Raw genomic sequence first — 24068 nt, forward strand, 5'->3', positions numbered from 1 at the left:
CCCTGATGCTGGGAAAGATTGAAGGCAGAAGGAGAAGGGGACGACAGGATATAGATGATTGGATGGCACCACCAACTCGATGGACATGATTTTGAGCAAACTCCAGGAGATGGTGATGGACAGGGAAGCCTGGTGTGCTGCAGTCCACGGGGTCGCAGAGTAGGACATGACTGAGTAGCTGAACAACACATGATAGTTTATTCAAACATATATTAAAGTTAATGTGCATGTTGCTTTTTTTAAAAGTGTTTCATCCCTCTAAGACAATACCTATAGCTCTGACATTCTAATAGTAGGATTACGTTCCGAAGCATTGGCTGTCCCATGATCCAATTACCCTCAGGAGCGGAGGTCATGTTTCTACAAACTAATTTTTTGACCATTGGAGTGGCTTCAGTGGAAGAAGCTTAAGAAGTTCCAAGTTGCCGCAAAACAGCATCGCGCGTACGGGCCGGGTTTGGCGAGGCATTGGGAAAACAGGACAAGCAGGGGAAAGACACTAGCTTGAGATGCTGAAGTTGGCGGACTTTTGCGGAAGACGCCAGTGAGAGGCGGGAGCAGAAGAGGGCTGGGCAGGGCTCCGCGTCACCTCCCACCTCCGGCCACGGGAGGGCGCGCTCGGGCCAACACCGCGACTTCCGCCGGCGCCCCGCCCACCAGGCTCGCCCCGCGCTCCGATTGGCTGCGCGGCGGGAGCGCGCCGAGTCAGGAGGCGTGCCCGCGCCGGCTACAAAGCGACGAAGGTCACGGCGGGAGGAGGCGCGCGCCGCCGCTCCGAGTCCTACCCGCGGCCCTCGGCCCTGCTGCCGCCGCCGCCTGCCACCGCCCACCGCTCGCACCGGGAACCATGGAGGGAGTGAGCGCGCTGCTGGCCCGCTGCCCCACGGCCGGCCTGGCCGGCGGCCTGGGGGTTACAGCGTGCGCCGCCGCCGGCGTGCTGCTCTACCGGATCGCGCGGAGGTGAGTGCGCGCGGCCCACGCAGCCGGCGAGTATCGCGCCCCCGCCCTCCGCCCGCGGCCGCCCCCACCCGCGCCAGCTCCCGGGCCGCCCGGCGCCTTCTTGTCCGTCAGCCTCGAGGCCGCGGCGTGGCGGTGGGGCCCGGCCCGCGAGCCCCAGCGCGGAGACCCGTCGTGCACGGCCCGCCCCCGGAAAGAAAACCGGGCTGGGGCTCCTCTGTCGGAAAGCGGCGGAGCGGGTTGGGGGCGCCCAGGAATGTGGGGCGCGTGGGGGGTACGAACTTCCTCCCCCGCGGAGACCGTGCACACCGAGCTGCAGGATCTGCTGGGCCCCCAACGGGAGAGACGAGCGGGTGTCCAGCCGCGCTCTCTTCCGCCCGGAGCCCTGATCCCTGGTCCTCAGGAGCACGTTGCGGTAGGTTGAGTACTAGCCGGCGGTTCCTGAGGCGGCCCAGGCTGCCTCAGGCGTTGTTGTAATCTCATATAAGCCCATTTCAGTCACAGCCGTGCTCTGTCTAGAGAAGCGGAGGGACAAAAGAGCTGCAAAAATTGTTATCAATTAGACGAGTCAGGATGTGAACTGAAGCATCCCGACCGTGGAGCCTGCGTCCCTAACCTCTGGACTCTGCAGCCTCCAAGAGCAGGAAAGCCTGACATGACATATTTTAGGGGTGTTTAAATACTGCGCTGGGCTTCTGCTGGGTGGGTTCAGTGGCGGCCCCCTGCCCTGGCCCAGGTTCACAGACCTTGCTGACCCTTATGCAGAGCTGGCCTATCATGGGCTTCCGTGGTCAGGGATAAAAGCTTACTGGCCCTCTTATTTCAGGAGGACCTCAGGGGCATCTCCACTGTCTCCCCACTTGATCCACCTTTACAGGGAACAGGAAAAAAGGTGGGGTTATGAGAACGTTCTGGAGAACATTCTGGGTGGGTGGGTTTGTAGCTTCAGCAGCAGATGTTGGAAGCTCAGCTCTTAGGTGGGAGAAGCAAAGGAACTTGCCCACAGCCAGTCAACAGCAGGCGGGGGAGCTGGGACTTGAACCTGGAGGGCTTGTCTGTTCTTCCTTAGCCACCACCGTGTACCGCTTCTTACCCAAGGGGAAAAGACGTGAGAGCGACTGAGTCACAGTCTTCCCGGGGGAGGAAGGGGTGGGAGGGACATCAGCTGTGTCTGCAGGATGAGCCAGAATGGCAGGCTGCGGAGGGGGTGGCCCCGCGGGACCCTTGACAGCCCACAATTCGACACGTCCAGGCTTTTGCCCAGTTTTTGGAAGCTGGAGGGGCTCACAGGATCAGCTGGTTCACATCAGTCATTTTATACACGAAGGTACTGAGGTGCAGAGGTGCCCACCACTTGCTCAGATTCCCAGAGCAATGTTGACGGCAGAGGTGTGTCCAGAGCCCGGTTTGCTTCCCAGGAAATGCAATAAAGAGTGTCAGCCCAGAGATCACAGCCTGGGCCAGGCACTGCCACCAGGCTTTGTGGCCCCCAGCCATATTGTGTGGCTGGATTTGAGCTGGATGTGCCCACTGTGCCTCTCTTGTGCTGCAGCTGTTCCTGGGGGTGGGGGGCGGGGGGAGCCTGTCTGCCTTCCTGGGCTGCCCGCCACAGCCTTCCCTTTCCTGGAGGCAAGAGCCTGAGACCTGCGTGCAGTGTCCTGCGAGGTTTCTGAGGGGAGCCACGAGGGTACCACTGATAAACCTGAGTCGTGATGTGGCCCTGGGACCCATAGGCCGAGAGGACAGCCCTTTCCCGGGAGGTTCTGAGATGCTCCTTAAGTGCTGGCTTTATCTGGGGTCATAAATTGGCCACTGTCACGATTCAGAAGCAAGACCAAGCCCCACACTGAGCCCTTCTCCCTCCTGGAGGAGATCGGTGACAGTGAGGAACGGCTTTGGCCATAGTGTGGGTTTTAAATGACCCTAGAGAGGGCATGTGAGGAGAGTTGTTTTTGGAAATGGACTTGGCCGGGTGGGTGTTTGCAGGCTCAGCAGAGAGGGACAGGGACGGAGGACTGGCCGTGGAGCAGGGGCAGGAGCCTGCTTTTCTGAAGTGTTGTGGTACCCAGAGCCTCGGGCAGGGCCAGCCTGGCTTCCTGCCCATGGAGTCCTCTTGACTGGACTGCCTGTGACCTGGGGGGCAGTGCGTGCTGCTGGTGGCCCCATTCAGCAGATGAGAAAACGGAGGCCGAGGAGATCGGGCTTCCTGCCCAGCAACACCACGACCCTTCAGCTCCTAACCAAGCCTCGTGCCCTGGGTCCTCACTGAGCACCTTGGCTGCCGCTCTGCACCCAGGAGGCCAGGTGGAAGCCGAGATTATACTTCGCCGGGCTTGCTCGCCCTGGACCCGCGCGGTCTCTGTGGCTTCCTGTGCCCACTTCACCCAGACTCTCACCCCCAGACTCTGCTGCTGGGCATCGTGTTCATCTTCTGCCGGCACAGCCTGCTCATGGCTGCTGGAGCCCCCAGACGTGGTTATTGGATTGTCCACTGTCTGGTGTTTGGAGACGAGACGGCGCAGCCTCCTGGGTAAAGGAGTGGAGCCTCGGCCATACTCCTGCACACCTCTCGCCACGCTCTCCTGCAGCCATGCAGTCTGGCTCCCTGCACACACACTGGGTGGTCCTCACCCCCTTGCCTGGCAGTCCCAGCCATTTGAAGGCCATCTGCCCATTGGCCCTGCTGGCCGGCAGGCCTGTCCTTGAGGGTGACGGCTGACGCTCTGCCCGTTGGCTTTCTGCTGTGGCATCTGTCGCAGCTGCCCTGTGCAGTCGTTCTGTCCTTGCATCCGGGGAGTGGGGAGCCTCGTGCATCTCTGCCTCCTTTCTAGCCCAGCCTGTGCCTCTCCAGCTGGGCCATGCTGAGGAGCCAGGGCCATCCACCAAGAGCAGACCCGGGCCTTCTGTCTGGTGTTGGCTGGACCGCTGTGGACCGAAGTGTGCTTTGCCTAGAGGCTGGAGTGGGCGGCCCGGAGGCCCGTTGGTGCTGGTGCCTCTGCTCTGCAGGAGGCCCTTGGATTCTCGCAGGTGGATTGCACAATACTCAGGGCACAGAGTAGCAAGCAAGGCAGTGTGTGGGGTCCCTCAGGGACCCGTCACCTGGGAGGCTGACCTCTCGAGCCCTAAGGAGACCAGCCTGACTGTCAGAGACCATCTTCCAGACCTGCTGGACCAGCACACGGGTCACAGGCCGTGTGCCCAGTCCCCCTTGGGGGACTTCACAGAGCCTGGTGTGGTGGAGACTGCTTGACACATCGGCCTCCCCCAGACTCTGAGCGCCGCTACCCCTGCCCCCAACCCTTAAGAGGGACTGAGCCCACACAGTGTCTCCTCTGTGTCACCCTGCACTGGGCTCACAGCTGATGCCCACCCCCGGCAGGGGCCAGGACCAAGGGGCATGGAGCTGCAGCCCTCAGAGTAGTGGGCTGGAACTGACCCCCTCCCCCCACCTGACCTCTTAGGATGTGGCAGCATGTCAGGGCACGAGCTTTGCTATGACTAAACATGCATGTTTGGGGCTCACAAGGCAATACCATCATTAGGGCCTGTGTTCATCTTTTTCCCGTTGTGTGTTTGGTGCTGTGGAGGGATGGTTCCGGAACACACAGCTGCCCCCTGGTTCCTCCCGTGGGGCCCATCCTGCCCTTGGCTGCCTCAGGCCTCCCCTGACCCAAGCAGAGCCCAGGAGCTCAGCACGCAGGCAGCAGGGGCTGGGTGATTACCTTCCAGAGCCTCCAAGCCAACCGCCCATCCTCTGGAGCCTGGTCTTCTACTGGAGGTGGCCTGGCCTCGACCCATCTAAGTCTCTCCTGCTGTGTCACGGGGTCGCTGTCTCTTGGCCCCTCTGATCTTGTCTACCACAAGGGGTTTGACCAGAGCTTCGCTGGGAACAGAGGTAGTTGGCTCGGGAGAGAAGTAGGTCAAGGGGTTAGGAGGGGCACAGGGTGGGGGCGTTAGCCTGAGCAGGAGCAGGATGGGGCTGAGCTGGCTTCCACGTCAGGCCCGGTAGAGGCGGGTGCAGTGCCACAGGCCAGGGCCGCCTAGCCGCTGTGGAGACTATGAGCTGCAAGGTCAGCCATCAAGTGCAGCCCGCGAGTGTGAGTCACATGCACCCACGTGTCTGGCATGTGAAGCTCCAGGCAGGCGGGAACATCGCTGATCCTTGGAGAACTGACATCCACACCTGGCATCGCTGGTCCATCTGCTGCTCACAGGCCTTAGCGTGCTTTCAGGGCGCTCCCCAGAGGAGCTGTGGGGGATGACACCCCACCAGGTGGAACCCATCTGGTCGGGGTGGCCGGCAGCTGCTCTGTCTGTGAGAGAAGACCCTCACCCCCACAACCCTGGGCAGGGATTACCAAGCCAGAGCTGTTGGCTCAGCATGTGCGTGCTAAGTCGCTTCAGTCATGTCTGACTCTTTGTGACCCTAGGGACTGTAGCCCACCAGGTTCCTCTGTCCATGGGATTCTCCAGGCAAGAATACTGGAGTGGGTTATCATGCACCCCCCCAGGTCCCTCATCCGACCCAGGGATGGAACCCGTCTCTGACGTCTCCTGCGTTGGCTGGCAGGTTCTTTACCACTAGCGCCACCTGGGCTGGCCCAGGCCTAATCCCCCCTCCCCTCCCGACCACCCCTTTCCAGTCCGGGCTCACTTCCCCACCACGAAGCTGGTGATTGAGGGTGAAAACGATGACTTCCTGGGTGGGAGGGGCTTCGTGCCTGGCCCCCCAAGCCCAAAGCCTCAGTTCCTGATCACCCACCACAGGTGCCCACCACTGGTCATCTTTATTCACTTCCTGTTTGTCTTTACTCATGGGCTGCCAGCCCTTCTGCTGGCTTCTCTCCAGTGACAGGTGTGGTATGGTGGGCATCTGGGGTGGAGGGGCAAAGGGGCCCATCGTGAGGCCAGCAGGACCCAGGGGAGCAGGGGAAAGGTGTTTGGGCCTGCCTCACCGCCCCTGTGGACACGCCTGCCCTCGTGCACTATTATAGAGAAGCCTGTAAAGCGGTTACAGATTAACAGAGAGAAAGCCAAGTGCTTAATTGCCCAAGTGCGGCTTCTCGGCAGAGAGGGTTCCCACACCGCTAGACGCCTCCTTCCACTGCTCTTGGCCTGAAGGCCAGTGAGGCTGTCAGAATGCCTCCGCTGACCACCTGCCCAGCCCAGCGCTTCCCTCAGTTCTCTCACTTGATCCCTCAGCACGCTTTTTGGAGCAGAGATGGTTGCTATCCGCATCAGCCAGATAGAAAAATGATTTTCCCTGAAGGCCACACCGTGACCATGGGGCCAGGCTGCCCAGCACTACTGTTTCTGAGCCTTGCCCTCCAGCTCGATGATGCTGGGGCAAGCCAGGGTGCCCGCTGTGGACCCTGGGACGCTTCCCTGCAGGGTCTGGTTCCATGTCCTCTGTCTGGGCTTGCTTCTCTCCTCCCCTGCCCTCCGCATGTAAACTGCTGTTTATTGGGCAGTCAGCCAGGTTCTGGAAGCACTTCCCACACTTGTCTTGTCCACAGATGATAGGTAATAAGACTGAGGCTTGGAGAACTCTTGTGGTCTGCCCATGGTCCATGGACAGGCAAGGCCAGGAGGCAGCTCAGTGTCAGAAGCAGGAGCTCTCTTTCCAGGGGGCCAGGCCCCCGGACAACCCCAGAGTCAGCGCCCTGTGTTACAAAGCACCCGTACATGTCTTGTGTCTTTGGGCCCTGATAACACGCAAATGCCAAGGCTGAGAGAGGAGGGATTGGCAGAGCCGGGACTCTGGCTCCCAGAAGCTTGGGGCTGTGCCATCCTCTGGACAGCAGGGGTGTCCACGTGTGGTATGACTGCCCATCCCAGCAGAGGCCCAGACGGCAACCCCACAGCTGGAGGTGGACTCTGGGGGCAAGCAGGGAGACAGGAGTGGCAAGGCCAGGACCCCAGGCTTGAGCTGCCACCTGTTATCGTAGATTTCTGAGACTGGAGGGGTTTGCTTGGCAGTTGCCATGTCCTTGCCTCCTCCACCCCCTGACACACACCCGCCGAACAGCCAGGGAGATGGATGGAGGGTACTCGAGCACAGATCCCTCAGTGTCTGGGCCAGGATTATCCTGCACACCCACCTGTCACCACGCGTGTGGCTGGCGAGGGCCGCTGTGGCCAGCCTGTCCTGTCCCCAAGCCAGGGGGGGCTGGCCCCAGGCTGAGCAGCTGTCTTCAGTCCCCACCCTTGGTCTCCTTGGCCCTGGCTCTCCTGGGGCTTCTGTGAGCACCGAGGCCCCGTCCATCTGGAAATTCCCCAGGGAGCACCGTTTCCTCAGCCTGGGAATGGGCCCAGGTCTGTGGGCCTTGAGGGAGGGAAGGAGGGAGGTCCTGGAGCCAGGTCCCTGTCAGCCCGTAGCCTGGCTGGCCCCGGGTTCCTGGTCCGTCTCCAGCTGACCCCAGGGTCAAGGAGGCTTGGCCTGGTTGGCTGAGGATAAGCCCAGGTCCCGTGGACGGGTTCATGGAGTCCCCCGCCCTACTTGCCGCCCACCCTCCCTGGTCTCTCATCCTCCCGCAGACTCCACTCTGTCCTTGTCCGCAGGATGAAGCCAACACACACCGTCGTTAACTGTTGGTTCTGCAACCAGGACACGGTGGTGCCCTACGGGAACCGCAACTGCTGGGACTGCCCCCACTGCGAGCAGTACAACGGCTTCCAGGAGGTACGCCCCTACCCACCCCGGCCACCATCCAGGGCCTCCTCTGAGGACCAGCGCACAGGCTCAGGGAGCCAGGGTGACATGGGCGGGTTTATGTTCAGACCCAGGTCTTTTCAGACTCTGCATCTCGCCTGAGTTGGGGTTCCCTGTGAAGTTCCTTTGGAAGAAGAGCTTCCGTGTTGCATGTAAAGACAGGGAGTGTTAGCGATCCACCTTGGGGAAGTATCTGCATGTGGGACCTCTTTCCGGCGCCCGGCCTGAGCGGGGGCGGGAGGCTCCTGCCTGTGGGGAGGCCTCCCCCTGACTCGGGTCCTCCTCCCTCAGAATGGTGACTACAACAAGCCGATCCCCGCACAGTACCTGGAGCACCTGAACCACGTGGTGAGCGGCTCACCCAGCCCCCGCGCCCCCGCCCAGCCCCTGCAGTGGGTGAGCAGCCAGGTGCTGCTGTGCCGGAGGTGCAGCCACCACCAGACCGCCAAGGTCAAGCAGCTGGCCGCCTTCTCACCACGTGACGAGGTGAGTGGGGGGCTGGGGATGCTGGAGGCAGTAGAGCCGCTGAGGGGCACCCCCTCCTCACCCAGAACCCCGTGCTGGCCTGCATTCCGGATGTGTCATCTCAGCCACGCGCTTCTCACACTTCCTGTCTCGTGGTCACTGCTGTGGGGGCCCCAAGCCTGGGAGCACCTGCCAGTCCAGAGGGATTTGTCCCTGGGCGAGGGGAGGCAGGGTCCTTGGGCTCCAGCGTGGGGCTCTGATGGGTCCAACCTGTCCGTGTCCCTCTGAGTCCGTCTAGCCCACCGCCTGGCGGGCAGTTGGCTCTGGAGTGGGCGAGGCTCCTGGCTCGTGGAGGGCAAGGGGAGGCGGGTGCTGCCCAGAGGCTGGATGTCAGCCCTTTGCCTCCTGGGTCCACGTGGAGGCCAGCAGCCTTGTCATCTAGCCCATCTCTCCTCGCCCAGTCTGGGGGTTCCGTGACCTCAAGAGACAATGCTTGCTGAAGCTCAGAGACCCTGACTTTCCCCAAGGCCCAGTCTGGGAGGGAGGTGGGGAGGGAGGAAAATAGAGGTGAGCTGGGGCTGGGTGGAGAAAGCTGGGAAGGCTGCCAAGAGGAGGGCAGGCACGTGTGACGGGGCAGTCAGGGCAGGTTTCTGGCACCTTCGCTCCTAGCAAGAGACAAGCCAGGACCCTCCTGCCCCTGCAGACTGAAATGTCTGGCTCCCCTGCAAACCGGGAAGCATGTGCTGCATCTCCTGGGGAAGGAAGGGTGGGCCTCGCGTTGCCTGGGCTGTTCCTGAAGTGCAGAGGCCCTTCAGTTCCTGCCGAGGCCCTGACCTGGCCAGGGGCTTTCTCGTGTTTCCTGGACCGCTGGGCTTCAGTGAGGAGGCAGGTCTACCTCCAGGTGGCCCATCTGTTCAAGCCCAGGTGGTGTCCGGAGTCCGGGAGCAGGGCCTGAGCAAGGGCCACATGCCCGGCTCGGGCCTCGAGGTGTGTCCTTGGCAGCCGCAGAACTAGCTGGAACGTCCCCTGGGGGCCCTGCTGTGTCCAGGGCTGTGGGTGGCTCCTCTTCCCAGGCCATTGGTCCTGTCGAGCCCCCGAGGAAGCAGGTACAGAACAGGGATGACTTGCACATGGTCACCCCCGGGACCCTGAGCCTGTGCCCCCTCCACAGGGCAGGTACGACGAGGAGATTGAGGTGTACCGGCACCACCTGGAGCAGATGTATAAGCTGTGCCGGCCGTGCCAGGCGGCCGTGGAGCACTACATCAAGCACCAGAACCGCCAGCTCCGCGCCCTGCTGCTCAGCCACCAGTTCAAGCGCCGGGAGGCCGACCAGACCCACACACAGGTGCAAGGGGCGTCCCAGCCCCCAAGTCTGTGCAGGAGACCCCTTCCCGGAGGGCAGGCCGGTGACCAGGGGCAGCTCTTCAGAGCCAGGCCCTTCCTCTGGGGCAGCCACCTTCCTGTGGGGCCGCCTCCCAACCTGTGCCCCAAGCCAGAGTGGAGCAGGGGTGGGGGAGGGGGGTCCCAAGGAGAACTTGTGTCATGGCCAGGGTTTCTAGGCTGCCCTCCAGAGCCTGGGCACCTCCCAGCACCTCTGGGGATTCCTGTAGCACCTTTGTAGTGGGTGCTCTCCAAGGTACCCTGGAAACCAGGCAGGGAGGTTGAGTCTCAGGGAGAGGGCCTGGTGTGCGGCGTCCCCGGGGTTTGAACCTTGGACCAGCTGGCTAAAACCATCGTTAGTTTTTGTCACTGCTCAGATGCTGGAGTGTCCTGCCATAAAAAAATGTGATATAGGAGCAGGTGGATTTAGAAGTAAAAACCATCCTCCCCAAAGAAATTCTCCCCTCGCCCTGGGTCCCCAGAGGTACCTAGCTGGTGGTGGCCGTCTGGCCAACCAGCTGGTGTGAGATTTCCAGTCTGCAGCCAGGCCCCTGACCACTGGCCCGCACGCCTGTTTGCACAGAGAGCTGCGCTGACCCTTGCTTTCCCCCCCTCCACTGTCTTTCAGACTGAACAACTTATTGTTTTTTCTTTCTTTTTATCTTTGTATTTTATGTTGGAGCATGGCCAATTAACAACATTGTGATAGTTTCAGAGGGACAGCTATGGGCCTAAGTTAACAAAGTTAGTAACCGGTACTTTTTAACTTTGACCAGAGTTGTGTGTACGTTCATTAAAATTCTAGTTAAAACCACACAGTAGGAGTTTCTTACAATAACTTGAAAATGATTGGAAAATGTGTTTGAAAGAAAGGTCACCATCAGATCAGAGGGTTACTGTAGAGAATGTGGCAGCACAGTCCCCCCGCCCACAGTAGCTCACAGTGGAGTGAAGGCCCAGAAATGAGACAGGTTAATGGGACCCACGGGTGAACCAGAAACGAAGCCAAGAGTGCGTGAGAATTTAGGGCACCTCTGATCACTGGGAGCTGGTGGTTCTTCTGTGAGTGCTGGGGGCCCCTGGCCAGACCCCCATGCACAGAGTGGGCACCTGGAGGGCTGTCGGTGGCTCTGGCCCTGTCGCTGACCTGCCTCTCCCTCCCTCAGAGCTTCTGCGCGTCTGCGGTGAAGGCCCCAGCGCAGGTCATCATGCTCCGGGCCCTCGCTTTCCTGGCCTGTGCCTTCCTGCTGACCACAGCGCTTTACGGCACCAGCAACCCCTTTGCCCCGGGAGCCCCGCTGCCCCCGACCCTGCCAACTGGTAGCAATGGCTCGGCCCCACCAGACAACGGAACAGCCGCCGGGGCTGAGGGCTGGCGGCAGCTGCTGGGCCTGCTGCCTGAGCATGCGGCCGAGAAGCTGCGCGAGGCCTGGGCCTTCGGGCAGAGCCACCAGATGGGTGTCGTGGCGCTGGGCCTGCTCACCTGCCTGCTGGCCATGCTGCTGGCCGGCCGCATCAGGTGCGTGCGGGGCAGGGACGCAGTGGGAGGAAGCTCAGCGGAGGCAGGGGCCCTGGGGCCACACTGCGTCCTCTCCCCACCCCAGGCTCTTCACCGCAGTCAGGCAGTGGTGACCTAGCTCACGGGGTGTAGTGCTTGCCTGTGCAGATGCAGACCCTGTACCGAACGGCATCCCCTTCCTCTCACCGCAGCTCTGAGGGAGGTTTCCTTGCCCCGTTGTACAGAGTAGGACACTGAGGCTCAGAAACACTGACTCAGAGCCATGGGGTGAGGAAGTGTTGGAAGTGGCATTGAGAGCCCCGCGCTCTGCTCGGGCCCTCGATGGTCTCCTCTGAGCAGGGCCAGGGTGAATGGAGGAGGCAGGAGGTGGGGGGCCTGGAGGGGCCTCACCCACCTCGCTGGGCCCTCACTCCCACTCTTCCCCACAGGCTCCGGAGGATTGACGCCTTCTCCACTGGCCTGTGGGCCCTGCTGCTGGGGCTGCACCTGGCTGAGCAGTACCTGCAGGCCGCCTCACCCAGCTGGCTGGACACGCTCAAGTTCAGCACCACGTCCCTGTGCTGCCTGGTGGGCTTTCACGGCAGCCGTGGCCACGAGGAAGGCGACGGGCCCACGGAGGTTCCGGCCCCGAAGGTCAGAGAAGCAGCAGTGACTGCGGGGGGAGGACAGACGGACCAACAGGCCCTGGGCTTTGCCCGCAGCCCGGACAGGGCACCTCTGTCTTGCTTCTTTCTTACCTGCCTCACTCCCGCCCCCACCCCCCAGGTTAGGGTCCTGGCCCAGCCCCTCCACTTCCCCTAGGAGTCAGGCCCCCCCATTCCTTTCTGGCTCCACCAAGCCACCCTCCACCCAGCACCCCCAAGTGCTTTCTAGCTGGTCACCACTGCCGCCACCTTTCTGGCCAAAGACCCCACCACCACTGCTCTGAGATCGGAACAGGGCAGCACCCATACTGCCTGCCTCTGCCCCGTGGCTTCCACTGGCAGCTCAGGCACCCCCACACTGGCCGTGGCCCCTTTCCTGGCGCTGACACCATCGGAAGAGGGGTACGGGCTTGTTTTCTGCTTCTTCTCTCACCTTGCCCCGTCACTGAGCCCCCAGCATGGGCTGGCGACGGTGGCTGCAGGCTGGGCCCTCGCCGCATGGCCTGACCACTCGGGCTGCTGGGTGTGGGCAGGTGCTGCTGAGTCAGGGCCAAGCAGAGCCCCCTACCTTGTCCCACTCTTGTTTCTCTGGTTTGTCCTTTTGGTCCTACCTGCTGTCAGTCAGCCCCCCAGGAGTTCATGAAACCAGGAGGAGGCAGGGCTAACCCCAGGGTTCCCTGCTCTGAGAGCCCGTTATCCCTCAGCCTCCTTCCCCAGGGATGGAGAAATGCAGTTCTTAGACCCAGACTGGCCTTGACCATGAGTTTGTGGGGTGAGGCCCATGTGGAGGTGGAGGATAGAAAATCATGCTTCTCCCGTGATCAGCAGGTTTCTCCTAACAGCCGGCCTGTGGTGGGAGATCACTCAGAAGGGTGGGGGGAGGGGTCTACATGCTCTTTACTTCCCTATCTTTTGGGCACCGCTGTGAGCCAGACAGCGTAACTGGGGCACACACACTCTGCCCACTCTCCTGGGAAGCCCCTGGCTCTGCCCTGAAAAGGCAGGACCCCAACCCTTACAGCCCAACCCTCCACTCGCTCCCTGCAGGGCTGGGGTTCAGGCTTCCCAGGCCAAGGTGACTCTGATTGGCAGGTAACGGGGCCCTGCCCCTCTCTCTCCATGCCAGGATGTCCCCAGTTTCATCCCGAAACCCCACCTCCATTATTATGCCCAGAAAAAGTTCCAACTGCCCAAAGTTCGGAGAAGGCAATGGCACCCCACTCCAGTACTTTTGCCTGGAAAATCCCATGGACGGAGGAGCCTGGTAGGTGGCAGTCCGCGGGGTTGCCCAGAGTCAGACACGACTGAGCAACTTCACTTTCTCTTTTCACTTTCATGCATTGGAGAAGGAAATGGCAACCCACTCCAGTGTTCTTGCCTGGAGAATCCCAGGGACGGGGAAGCCTGGTGGGCTGCTATCTATGGGGTCGCACAGAGTTGGACATGACTGAAGTGACTTAGCAGCAGCAGCCCGAAGTTAGCACTGGGTAAGGGGCTCAAGGGACACGCAGGCCCATGACACCAGGTCCTTGTCCCTTGTCCCCCTTTGGCTTATCACCACTTTCCTCCTGGCCTCTGGAGCCCCTTGGGGAGGCTCCTGCTTTCCACCTTCCCGTGGGGCAGCTGCAGAGTCCTCAGGGCCTCGGCCTCACTCTCCCTGGGCCAGGCCCCGCCACCCCCTCCTGTGCGCCATCTGTACAGTGAGAGCTGGAACCCTCCAGGGCCCTGGGGTGCTGGCGTGGGAGTGGACATGCTCTGGAGGCTGTTCCCAGCCTGGGGGCTGCCTCCCAGGACCGTGGCAGGGGGTAGAGCAAGGCTGCACACCCCTGCAGGGCCTCGTGTCCTAGTCATTGAGGTGAGCACGAACCCCGCTCCAAGTATGGACCTGGGGACCTGCACGAGCCAGTCACGTGTGAGGGTGACACTCAGGGCTGTCACCTCACTGAGCCTACAGGGTGAGTGAAGAGTGCCCAGCTCAGGCCTGACCCCCACCATCCTTCTGTTCTTGGGGTCCTGAGAAGCCAACCCACCCCCCAGCCTGTGTATTGGGTGGCATTGCGTCCTGATACATGGGTGGAGAGCTGGGCCCAGCTTGCTCTGGGTGGAGGGTGAGGTGGAAGAGCACTGACAAGGTGGAGGAGTTGGGTGGCCGGCCTGTCCCTCGCCTCTGTGAGCCAGCCTCCCGGAGATGGGCGGCGGGAGCCAGGCGGGGAACTGGTGTCTGTTGGCTGTGTGTCCCCTGGTCTCTGGAATCCCCTGTTCTCAAGGAAACTGGCAGAATGGTGCTAATTACTGCTTTTCTTGGCATTGAGTAGAAGCAGGACATCTGTGTGTACGCGTGTATTTAAGTTAAATTATTTATAATAACCGTAACCAGCTCTCACGCTGGCCAGGAGCCTGCTGAGCAGACATCTCTCCTGCCCTCTAGCGGGCGGGGACGGAAAGACACCCTCGTGTCGCGAGATGGACCTCATCGAAGGAAGGCTTCCTGGCATTTTTAGAGTTTGTGTGATTTTTTAAACCACGCCTCTGTCCCTTCAAATTCCATTACTTGGAGCATATTTCAGCACCTTCTGACATTACTGGCGACAGCTGAGGAAGTGCGGGCACCACTGGGACCGTGGCTTATTCCCTGGGAGTATGTTGGCCTCTTCTCCCCTCCAATGGGGACCACCACCAGACCCTCCAGAAGGGGGTTGGGGACGTGGGACCGTCTTCTCCCCCAACCTCAGGCCAGTAGGCTCCCCCATAATGCTTGCCCGAAGCCCCTGGGAGAGGCCGCTGTTCCCTCTGCCTGCGACCGTCGCCCAGTGTCCCGTCCTTTCTGTTGTGTAGACGTGGATGACTGTCTAGTGACCCTGTAATTGCTGTAACCACAACTCCCGGCCTTAGATGTAGTGTGTTTGATGCTGTATTTTCAATAAATGCCTCCGGGGCCCTGCTCTGACCGGGGGTCGTCAGGCACCACGTCTTTTCTGTTTTTTCTTTCTCGTTCCTTCAGAGGCTTCTTTGCCAGGGGCGGGGGCTTCAAGGGATGGGAGCGCCCACCAGAGTCAAGTTTGGGAGCTGGCGCCATGGGCCCCGAGCAGCTCAGGGCCCACCGTCCTTGGGTGGTGTGTTTATTTCCTTGTCTCCCTAAGCTGCTCCTTAAATGTCGTCCTCTCTCTCCTCCCGCTCCCAGCCCGGGCCAGGATGGGGTTGGAGAACAAGAGGCCCCCCTCAGTGTCAGACGGCGTGCAATGCAGCCAGCGGCCCGCCCCTTCCCCACAGTCCCTCTATCACAGCGGGCACACAGGCTTGGGTTCTGGGGCTGGATGCCTCTCTGAGATGCGGTTTGAGGGCACAGGTGGTCTCTGGGGTGGGGGGTGGGGGTTGTTAAGAGGAAGCGTCGGTCTGTGTGCCGCGCCCGGGAGCCTGGTGGAGGTGGGGTTCCTTTGACAGAGGCTCCCAGGGTCTGTCTTCTGTGGAGCCAGGACAAAGGCTCATGCCTGACACTTCACACGATCTGCTAGTTGAGTGATGCCACCACGTGTCCCAACAAAAGGGTCAGACTGAAGAACCGTTCCCCGCCCCCCAACCCCCCAGTGCCACCTTGTCCACTCGCATCAGAGATTGGGAGAGCACCTGTGCCAGGTAGGCAGCCCCAGGTGTTAGCAGGACCTGCGAGGGAGGAGCTGGTCAGACCCAGCCGGCCACCTCTAAGACCCATGGCCCGACTGGGCTTTAGCTTGCCAATTACTTGGGGTGTACTTCGGCCAGCGCCTGGCCTGGCCCAGCCCACGGGCTGCCCAGTGGGGTAGCACAGGAAGCCCAGGGCAGGCAGACATGCTGCCGCCCCCTGGAAAGGCTCAGGCGTGTGTGTGTGCGTGTGTGTGTGTATGTGTGTCGTCGTCTCCCCACCACCCGCCTCCACTCCCCACTGTGGCCCACACACCCTGCCCTCAGGCTGCTGCTGCACACAACAACCAGGGGTCCTGGGGTAGGTGCAGGGAACGGGGCTTTGTGTGACTGGAGCAAGTTAGCCGAGGGTCCCAGCGCACCCACACTGCCCCTCGGTGCTGAGCATCCCCCCCCGACCTCCGACCACTCCCCAAGGTCGTCGCTGTCCTGCTGCATGGCATCACAGTTCTAAAATGACAGCACCAACCTGTGTCTTGTGTTTAGAGTCAGAACCTTCCCCAGGCATTTTGGGGGAAAGGAGGTAGGGATCACCCTAGGCAGAACGGGTCCTTGGGTGGAATGTAGGCACGTCCAGCCTGGGGCCAGCCAGCCAGGTGCCCAGAGTCCTCTATAGATTTGCTTGATAGTTTCCACACCTTGATTTCCCCATGTCCCCCAAACACTGGGCCCGCCTTTGGTTCCGAAGTCCAGGTGGCCTCCTGGCACTTAGAAAGGCAATAAAAAGGTCACGTGATTCTCCAGGCGGGCATCAGCTGACCCACCCTCTTAGAAGTTATTTAAAATGAGGGGAAGGGGTGAAAACCAGGGAGATCAGTAGACTGAAGCTTGGCCAGCGGTACCCCAGGTATGCAGCTGGGGTGGGCGCCTTAGCCAGCCCCCGGCTCTGCTGCAGGGCCTGAGCCAACCTGCCCGTCCGTCGGCACATTGTCCTTGGGCTCAGTTGTCCCCTGGGACTGAGGTAAGGCTGGACCTCTGCAGCTCGGTCCAGACGGCAGACTAATCCCTTATTAACTGCCTCTGCCCCCTCCCCCTCTGTAATCAGTTGCCTTAATCAGAAGCATGGTTGACATTCTGGCTTGGGGCCACTGGGTCCTGTGGTGTGATCTGTACCGCGCTCAAGTTAAAGAGACACTGTCACCTTCCGTCTGCGGACAGCTTCGCGATCGCTCATGGCTCTTTCTAAGTTGGAGTCTGGCTGGCGTCCTGCCAGAGCCTCTTCCTGGAGATCCCCAAGCCTGGCTGCCTCCCCTCTGCTCTTCCAGGGGCTTTAGCGGAGTGTCCGGTGTCTGAGACTAGAGAGCAGCAGCGGTGGGACTCCCGGGGTCAGGCCCGGGGGAGCAGGGGCTCCCCGAGCTCGGCCACTGCGAGGAGGCTCTGGGCACCAAGCAGGAAGTGGCCCAGTTGAGCGCCCGGTGCAGGACTGGGTGTTTCTGCTTCGAGGTGAAGGGTTGGCGTGAGGTTGGCGAGGGCGACAGTGTCACTTTAATACCAAGACTCGTAGTAGACCTAGTTTGCTGTGAGGCTGAAGGGGATCGGAGGGGGCATGCAGGGAGGGGTGGGTCACGCCAGCACCTCCCAGCCACCTGCTCCTAATGGCGTGAATGTGGTTGGACCGCTTTTCTGCTGCAACTAACACACACCTCCTCTGGGACCCCAACTCGGGCCCCACCTTGCACCGTGGGGGAGGGGAGGGGGCCCACCGAGGTGGAGGCCCTGCTCCAGAGGCCCCTAGGGCTGACCTGCTCCTCTCTCCCATGCCCCCCGGGCTCTCTCATAGGTGCTTCCCAGCAGACTCCGTCGGCCTCTTCCCCACCAGCCCCAGCCTGGCCGTCCCCTGCCCGAGCCTGAGCATCACGGGCCCCTCGCCATCTTTGTTCGTCCCCACCCCGCCCGGCTTCCTGCCGATCGCCAACCACCAGCTGTTCCGGTCCCCCCGCCGGGCCTCACCCTCCTCGCTGCCTGGCCGCCTCAGCCGGGCCCTCTCGCTGGGAACCATCCCCTCTCTGACACGAGCAGGTAAGTGGCACTAAAAGGCATCGGCGGGCAGTGCGGGGCTTGAGGCACCTAGCTGAGCTCGAGGCGGGGGTGGGGGTCCTGCTGTAGAGTTGGTGGAACTGGGTTCAAACCCTGGTGTGTCTACTCAGTAACTGCCTGAGCCAAGGGGCTTAACCATTCTGAGCCTCAGTTTCCCACAAAAAATAAATGAGGCCAGTCGTGGAACCCACCCTGTGTGAAGGTTAAGCCCGGTGATGGACTTAACGCGAGTAGGTGTCACAGTTCTCACTGTTGTTATTCCTGCTGTCTTGTGATCCTGTGTATCGTGTGCTCTGTCATGTCTGACTCTTTTGTGACCCCGTCGACTGTAACCTGCCAGATTCCTCTGTCCATGGAATTTTTCAGGCAGGAATACTGGACTGGGTTGCCACTTCCTCCTCCCGGGGATCTTGCCCATCCAGGAATAGAACCCAGGGTCTCCTGCATTTCCTGCAATTTTCAGACAAATTCTTTACCACTGAGCCACCTGGGAAGCCCCTGAGACCCTGGGGGCTGGAAAATTTGCCCCCAGCCTCTGTGGTCCAGGGCCCAGGGATTTGGTTCAAGCCTGTCGTGTTCATGGAGCCCTGGTGGGCCCAGCATCTGGTCCCCACCACAGGAAGCTTTGTCTCATCCCTCCCCTTCCCCAGCAGGATCTTTCCAGGGGCCCTGCTGGGTCTTCTTCAATGACCCTCCTCACTTGGGGAGGTTGCCTGGTGTCCGCAGGGTTTGCTTTATCCTCTGGGGGATGGCCTGGAGGGCAGGGCGGTGCAGCAGGATCTGGCCTCCAGGAACGTGGGCAGCATCTTGGTTAAGCTGGGCTTTCTGACATGTACTATCTCTCTGAAGCCCCTCAGCAGTTCCTCCATGCTGGGGCTCCCCCCGCCCAGCCCGACATCCCCTGGGCCTGTTCTCTCCATAACTTGCCCAGCAGCTGTGGCCGCCAAGACCTAGGGTTGAGCCCAGGCGTCTTCTCGCCCTGTGTGCAGTCCAGCGGCCTCCTAGGTAGCGGGTGGGTCACACTGCAGGAGGGACGGCTCACTGGACACACCTTGAGCTGAGCAGTGGGTAGTGCTTGAGGCCTGCAGGGTGGGATTGATGGGGGTCAGACTGAGCCCTGAATAGTACCGAGATCTGGACTCCAGGCATTTCCATGTCACCTGACGTGAGCCATGTTGCTGGGAGAAGGGCCTCATCTGGTAATGGTTATTCAGCAGAGACCCCTAAGCAGGTGAGTTGCAGCTCAGGCCCTGCTCAGACCTGGGGCTGATGGATGGGGCCCTGGGGGCCCTCTGTGAACAGCCCCTGGAGCTGGGACAGAGGGGAGCGGAGTGGACAGGAAGGCCCTGGACTTGGGAACCTGGGGATCCAGCAGCTGGGCCCATCTGCAGAACAGTGTTCTCTGCAGAGCCTCCAGGTCGGGGCAGAGACCCAAGCTGTAGGGCCTCTGGCGGACGGCATGGGTCTGGCCACTGCCTGCTATGTCCACAGGCAGTCTCCTTGCTGCCTGGGGAGGCCTGAGGTGAGGGCTCAGGAGGCTGCCTGCCCCAAGGGCCCAGGGCAGTGCTATGGGACACAGGTTGGTCTCAGAGTGACGTGTGAGGGCTGGGACCCAGTTGCCATCGCTGGGCCAGCCCTTGGCTCAGGTGTTAGGCGGCCCTGGCGGTCCAGGATCCGTCTGCCCAGCTCTACCTGCCTCTGCAGCTCCTGCTGCAGGCCTAACCCCGGCTCCCTGCAGCTCACGCTGGGTGGGAAGGCCCCTCCCCTGCACCCATCGACAGGTTAGCAGAGGAGGCAGGACTCAAGGTGGCTGGAGAAAAGAAGGGCCCAGGGCAGGCGCCAGGCCTGGGCTCCTGTGTGGCCTGTGTGGGTTCCAGTTTCCTTATTTGTGAAGCGGGGACCTGCCCTTGAGGACACAGGATGTGGGGTGACGCAGAGCAGCCATGCCTCAGGGAGGGGTTGGAGACAGGCCATCTCCCCAGGGACCTGTGTTGCCTTCCTGTCTCCAGACTCAGGGTACCTGTTCAGCGGGAGCCGCCCTCCATCTCAGGTGTCCCGACCCGGGGAGGTCTCAGTTTCAGGTAAGAAGGACCGAGCGCCAAGGGGAGTGATGGGAAGCTGGCTCAGGCAGGGAGCGTGTGAGCCGGGGTTTCCAGAGCGTGTGTGCAGGGCGGGACGGCAGACAGGCCCTTGGAGGGGATTCTGTTCAAATCCCAGCTCCCGGCCTCCCAGCCGTGCAGCCCTGGGCGAGTGCCTAACACCCCGTGCTTCATTTTTCTCTTCTGTGAAATGGGCACCAGAGTTTCTAGGACTAGCTGTGGTGCCGTCGTCCTTACAATGGTGACATGTGGAGGTGGCACTTGGAAATGAGCAGGGCCCAGGTTAGCTGAGCCCAGGTCTCCAGGGTTTCTTTCTCCCCATGCCTTGTTCTCAGCTGAGGGAGGTAGCAGAGACTTTGGACAGAAATTGGAGAGGGGCAGAGGGGGCATCGCTGAGGCTCTGCGATCCTCTTCCCCGCCCTGGGTGCCTCCTCCCGCAGGGGCCCCTGTGCCCAGCAGTCTAGGCCCAGCCTTGGCCTTTCTCCCTCAGTCGGTAGACGAGAAAGCAACAGATCAGAATAGGCGCTCCTGTAAGCAGAGCGAGCACTCACTATGTTGTCGTCTCTGCCTTCCTCCCACCTCCAGATTACTTCTCTCTGCTGTCGGGCAGCTGCCCCTCCTCCCCGGTCCCTTCCCCAGCGCCCTCCGTGGCCGGCTCGGTGGCCTCCAGCGCCGGCTCCCTGCGCCACCGCCGGCCCCTCATCAGCCCGGCCCGGCTCAACCTGAAGGGGCAGAAGCTGCTGCTGTTCCCGTCGCCCCCTGGGGACGCCCCACACACCCCCAGCAGCTCCGACGAACACTCGCCCCACAACGGCAGCCTCTACACTGTCGAGTCGCCCCCGGCCCCACAGAAGCAGCCAGCACGGGACACAAAGCACACGGCGGGTACGGCCCTCTGACCTCGCCCTGGAGGTGGGAGAGCCCTGCGGGCCATGGGAGGCCTCCAGTCAGTGTGCAGTGATGGGGACACCATCAAGAGGTTGCTCGGGGCCTGTCCTGGCTCTTACCTGACTGTGGCCGCTCTCCCAAGTCCAGGCACTCTACAGCCTGGCTTCTGGTGACCTTGAACCCTTCAGGACCTTGCCCCTAGTTGGCTGCTTTTATTTCCTTCTTTTGCAATTGACTTGGAGGATCCTCTGTTCTGTGCATCGGGCTGCAGATGTTTTTTATTTTGTTCAAATGCTGTTTTTCTACAAAGCGTTCTAGAACGTTTTAAGTTAGGCCTCAACATTTAACATCTAGATGTTTCCCACGAACCTGTGGATTTCCTGTGTCTCTCATGACATCAGAAGCTCTGGCCACACCGGGCTGGACAGGTAGAAGGGCAGGCTGAGGCCCCTCGCCCCAGCCTCTGCCCCTCCGCAACCCTGCTTGTGGCGTCGTCTTCCATACCTAGTGGTGTTTGAGTTTGCAGCTCCTGACCCAAAGCTGCCTCTCTTCCCGGCAGCTACACAGACGGGACCTGAGTGAGGAACAGGCCACCCGCTGTCCAGGGCAGGCCAAGCGAGGTGGGACCAGCCAGGCTGGATGGCCAGCGGCCGCATTCACGGACCATCCTGGGAGTGGAGGTGGAGCTGCCCACATCTGTCCCTGGAGGTGCTCCCCCAGCTCCCACTGAAACGCCCCTTCTCCCTGCAGACACGAAGTCAGTGCCAGAAGGGGGCAGCAGCTGCAGCAGCCGCTCCATCAAGAAAGAGGACGACTCATCCCAGTCCTCCTGTGTGGTGGACACCACCACCCGAGGGTGCGCCGAGGAGCCCACCAGCTGGCGAGGTCTGCGCCCTGTGGAATGTGCGGGAAGAGGGCAGGGCCGTGGGTCTGCAGCCACTGTCCCCTCCTGTTTGTCAGAGAACAGCCCCTCAAGGGTCCTCGGGTGGCAGAGGGTGGTTTGATGCCCCCGCACCTGCTGGGCCCCCTGTGGCTCAGCAGACAGCACCCCACGCCCAGGTTACAAGGGTCTGCGCCTGCACTGTCACAGGGGCCTCTGGCCTCAGGTGACTGCTTAAGGCTAACAGTTACGGTGTAATCAGAATAAGAATCTGGCTGCCTACCTGTACCAGCCACATAGGTGTCCCAAGGCCACGTGTGGCCTGCGGCTGCTCAGGAGGACAGCGGGTAAAGAACACTGTCACCATTCCATAAACTTCCCCAGGGGGGTGTCGGCCTGGGCACGCTGGCGGCCAGTGCAGAGGCTGCAGGCCATGCTGGGCAGCAGTTTGCCTGGGTTCAAATCCAGGCTTCTCAGCTTGTGAACTGGGGGTGGGCTATGAGACTGAATCGGGGTTCTGGGTAAAGCCCAGTGGTCAGGTCCTGACACTCCCCTGGGGCATGTGGAAGCCGTGTGTATTGAGCAAGGATTTTCCTGAAACAATCATTTTGGGCTGACCGGAAATGGGGGCCGCCTCCAGATCTGGGACATGACCCAGCAGCATCAACTTCGGGTGGGGGGGCCCACTCAGCAGCTTATTACCTTGAGGCCTGGGCAGGGGCCTCCTCCTGTCCTGACTGTAAAGCTGGTGTCCCCATGGCAAGGTACAGGTGTTACTGCCCTAGCCAGGTACCTGCTAGGTGGTGCAGGGTCAGGAGGGGAGGTACCTTCAAGGAGTCAGGACTTGAGAATTCCCCAGAAGTCCAGTGGTTAGGACTCTGCGCTCTCACTACTAAGGGCCAGGTCCCTGGTCAGGGAAGATCCCACAAGCTGCAGGGTGCAAAAAAAAAAAAAAAGAGAGTGAAGACTTAGAATGACAGCAGGTTCCTGGGGTCTTTTCAGATAGGAAGGCTTTTAGGGGCGGGGCCTCAGCCCAGGGGAGCCCACCCCCCTGGGGGTGGGGCCTCAACGCCGCAGCGCTCAGCTCACTGGTCTCGGTTTTTCTCTTGGAAGGTCGTTTTGGCCCCTCCGTGATCCGGGGCCTCCTGGCCGTGAGCTTGACCGCCAACGCCCTCTTCACCTCGGCCTACCTGTACCAGAGCCTGCGCTGACCCGTGGTCCGCAGCCTCCTGGCACCCGGAGAACCTCGGAGGGTGCGCCCAGGTGCATGCCGCTGCCACCACTGCCGGCCTTGGCCCTCCAGAGGGCCCGCCGCCTCCGCCCTCTTCTCCAGGGCCCTTGACCTCGCCTCCGGAGGGAGCCCTGTTCCCCGCCGCCTTCTCCCCACCTGACAGACTCCGGGGCTGGGCGTGGTCTCAGGGGCGCAGTCCTCCTTGGCTGGTATCAGTTGTGCGTTTGGTGCTGACACTCTGATCCCCAAGCCGGAGATCCTGGAGGGGCTGCGTGACTCTGGGGTCCCCTCCCTACCGTCCAGCCCTGCCTGGCAGGAATGCCACTACTACTGTGAGGGGAGCAGGAGCTGGGCTGCCCCCCGACCCCGCATCCCCGGGCTGTGATCACCTCTGTACTGTACTCCTTGACCCGGTCAAGTGGAAGGTAAAGCCCCCGTGGACACCCCTTCGAGGACCGGCGGCATCTGCCTATGTCCTGCGCCATGCTGTGGGCTGGGCCTGCCCTCTGGCTCCCCCGGGTGGGCAGTGAGTTTCCTGCCCAGGGCTTCTCAGAGTTCCTGGGTCTCTGGGGCCCAGCGGGACTAGTGTAAGCACCCCCGCAAGCTCCCTTCTCCCTGCTGTGCCCCCATTTTATTACCTCTGGTGACCTTCCCAGGCAGCAGCCCGGCCACCCTGAGAACACTACCCAGGGCCACCCTGTCTCCAGGCCCCTCCCTCATGCACTGCCCTCAGGGGCTTTGCTGGGCCCCTCTGCCCGCAGGTCTCTGAGGACCCTGGACCCCTGCCCCCATCCTGCCGTGAACTCGGCTCCTCTGGGCGTCCTGCGGCCGCAGTGGGCTCAGTGTGACCTCTGTCTCCAGGCCACCATGGCTGGCCTGCTTCCTACCCCGAAATCCTCGGTCCTGCCACTGCCCTTCCAACTGATACTGCGGGTTTGTGCCCCACGCAGCCCCCCGACCTTGGGCTGGAGTCCCATCCTGCCCTCAAAAGTCGGGCACAGGAACCCTCACGGTGCCGTGAGGAATGAGAAGACTGCGGGAGTCAGCATCCCCACGTTGCTGTCCCCGGCTCTGGATGCAGGTGTGGGGCGGCGTGCGTGCGTGCGTGCACACTCCTACGTGTGTCTGTGCACGTTTGTGCCACTCGGTGAACTCTGAGTCTCCTTAGGGGGAGGGTCGTGAGAGCAGGGGAAGGGTCTTCACTCTGTCATTCAGGGATAAAGTTTAATTTTATTTTTCTACATATTTTTGCCAGGTCAGGCGTTCCGCTCCTAAGCAGGATGCCCCCAATTCTCCCTGCCAGGGAGGTTTAGTTTTTTTAAGCTTCGGGTGCTTTTTTAGTATTTTTTTTTTTTTTTTTTTACCATGTGGGGAAGGATTGCTCTGACTTCCCCCACTCCTGAGAGCTACTGTTTCCTGCCCTGCCCCCCACCCCGGAACACGGGGAATTGGGGGGCCGGGGGCCACTTCAGGTCCCTGACTCCAACTGCCAGAGATGGTTCCAACTCGGAGGTGATGCCTCTTGGCCCCCATCTGTACAGTGGGCATGTGTGTCGAGTTTTTTAATTTTACTTT

The 24068-nt window shown here is 61.3% G+C and overlaps 1 protein-coding gene across 1 annotated transcript; it reads left to right on the forward strand.

Annotated features, from left to right (window-relative positions):
• Window positions 1–707: 707 nt before the first annotated feature.
• On the forward strand, window positions 708–22605 carry TMEM201 (transmembrane protein 201). Its single transcript, XM_070385190.1, is given in 12 exon segments — window positions 708–960; window positions 7519–7639; window positions 7961–8155; window positions 9306–9482; window positions 10684–11036; window positions 11465–11609; window positions 11611–11669; window positions 17139–17377; window positions 19405–19476; window positions 20080–20379; window positions 21133–21267; window positions 22376–22605. Coding segments are annotated over 12 exon segments (2007 nt in total). The 5' UTR covers window positions 708–847; the 3' UTR covers window positions 22474–22605.
• The last annotated feature ends 1463 nt before the right edge of the window (window positions 22606–24068 follow it).

Source organism: Bos mutus, chromosome 16 (assembly GCF_027580195.1).
Source record: "Bos mutus isolate GX-2022 chromosome 16, NWIPB_WYAK_1.1, whole genome shotgun sequence".
NCBI lineage: Eukaryota > Metazoa > Chordata > Mammalia > Artiodactyla > Bovidae > Bos > Bos mutus.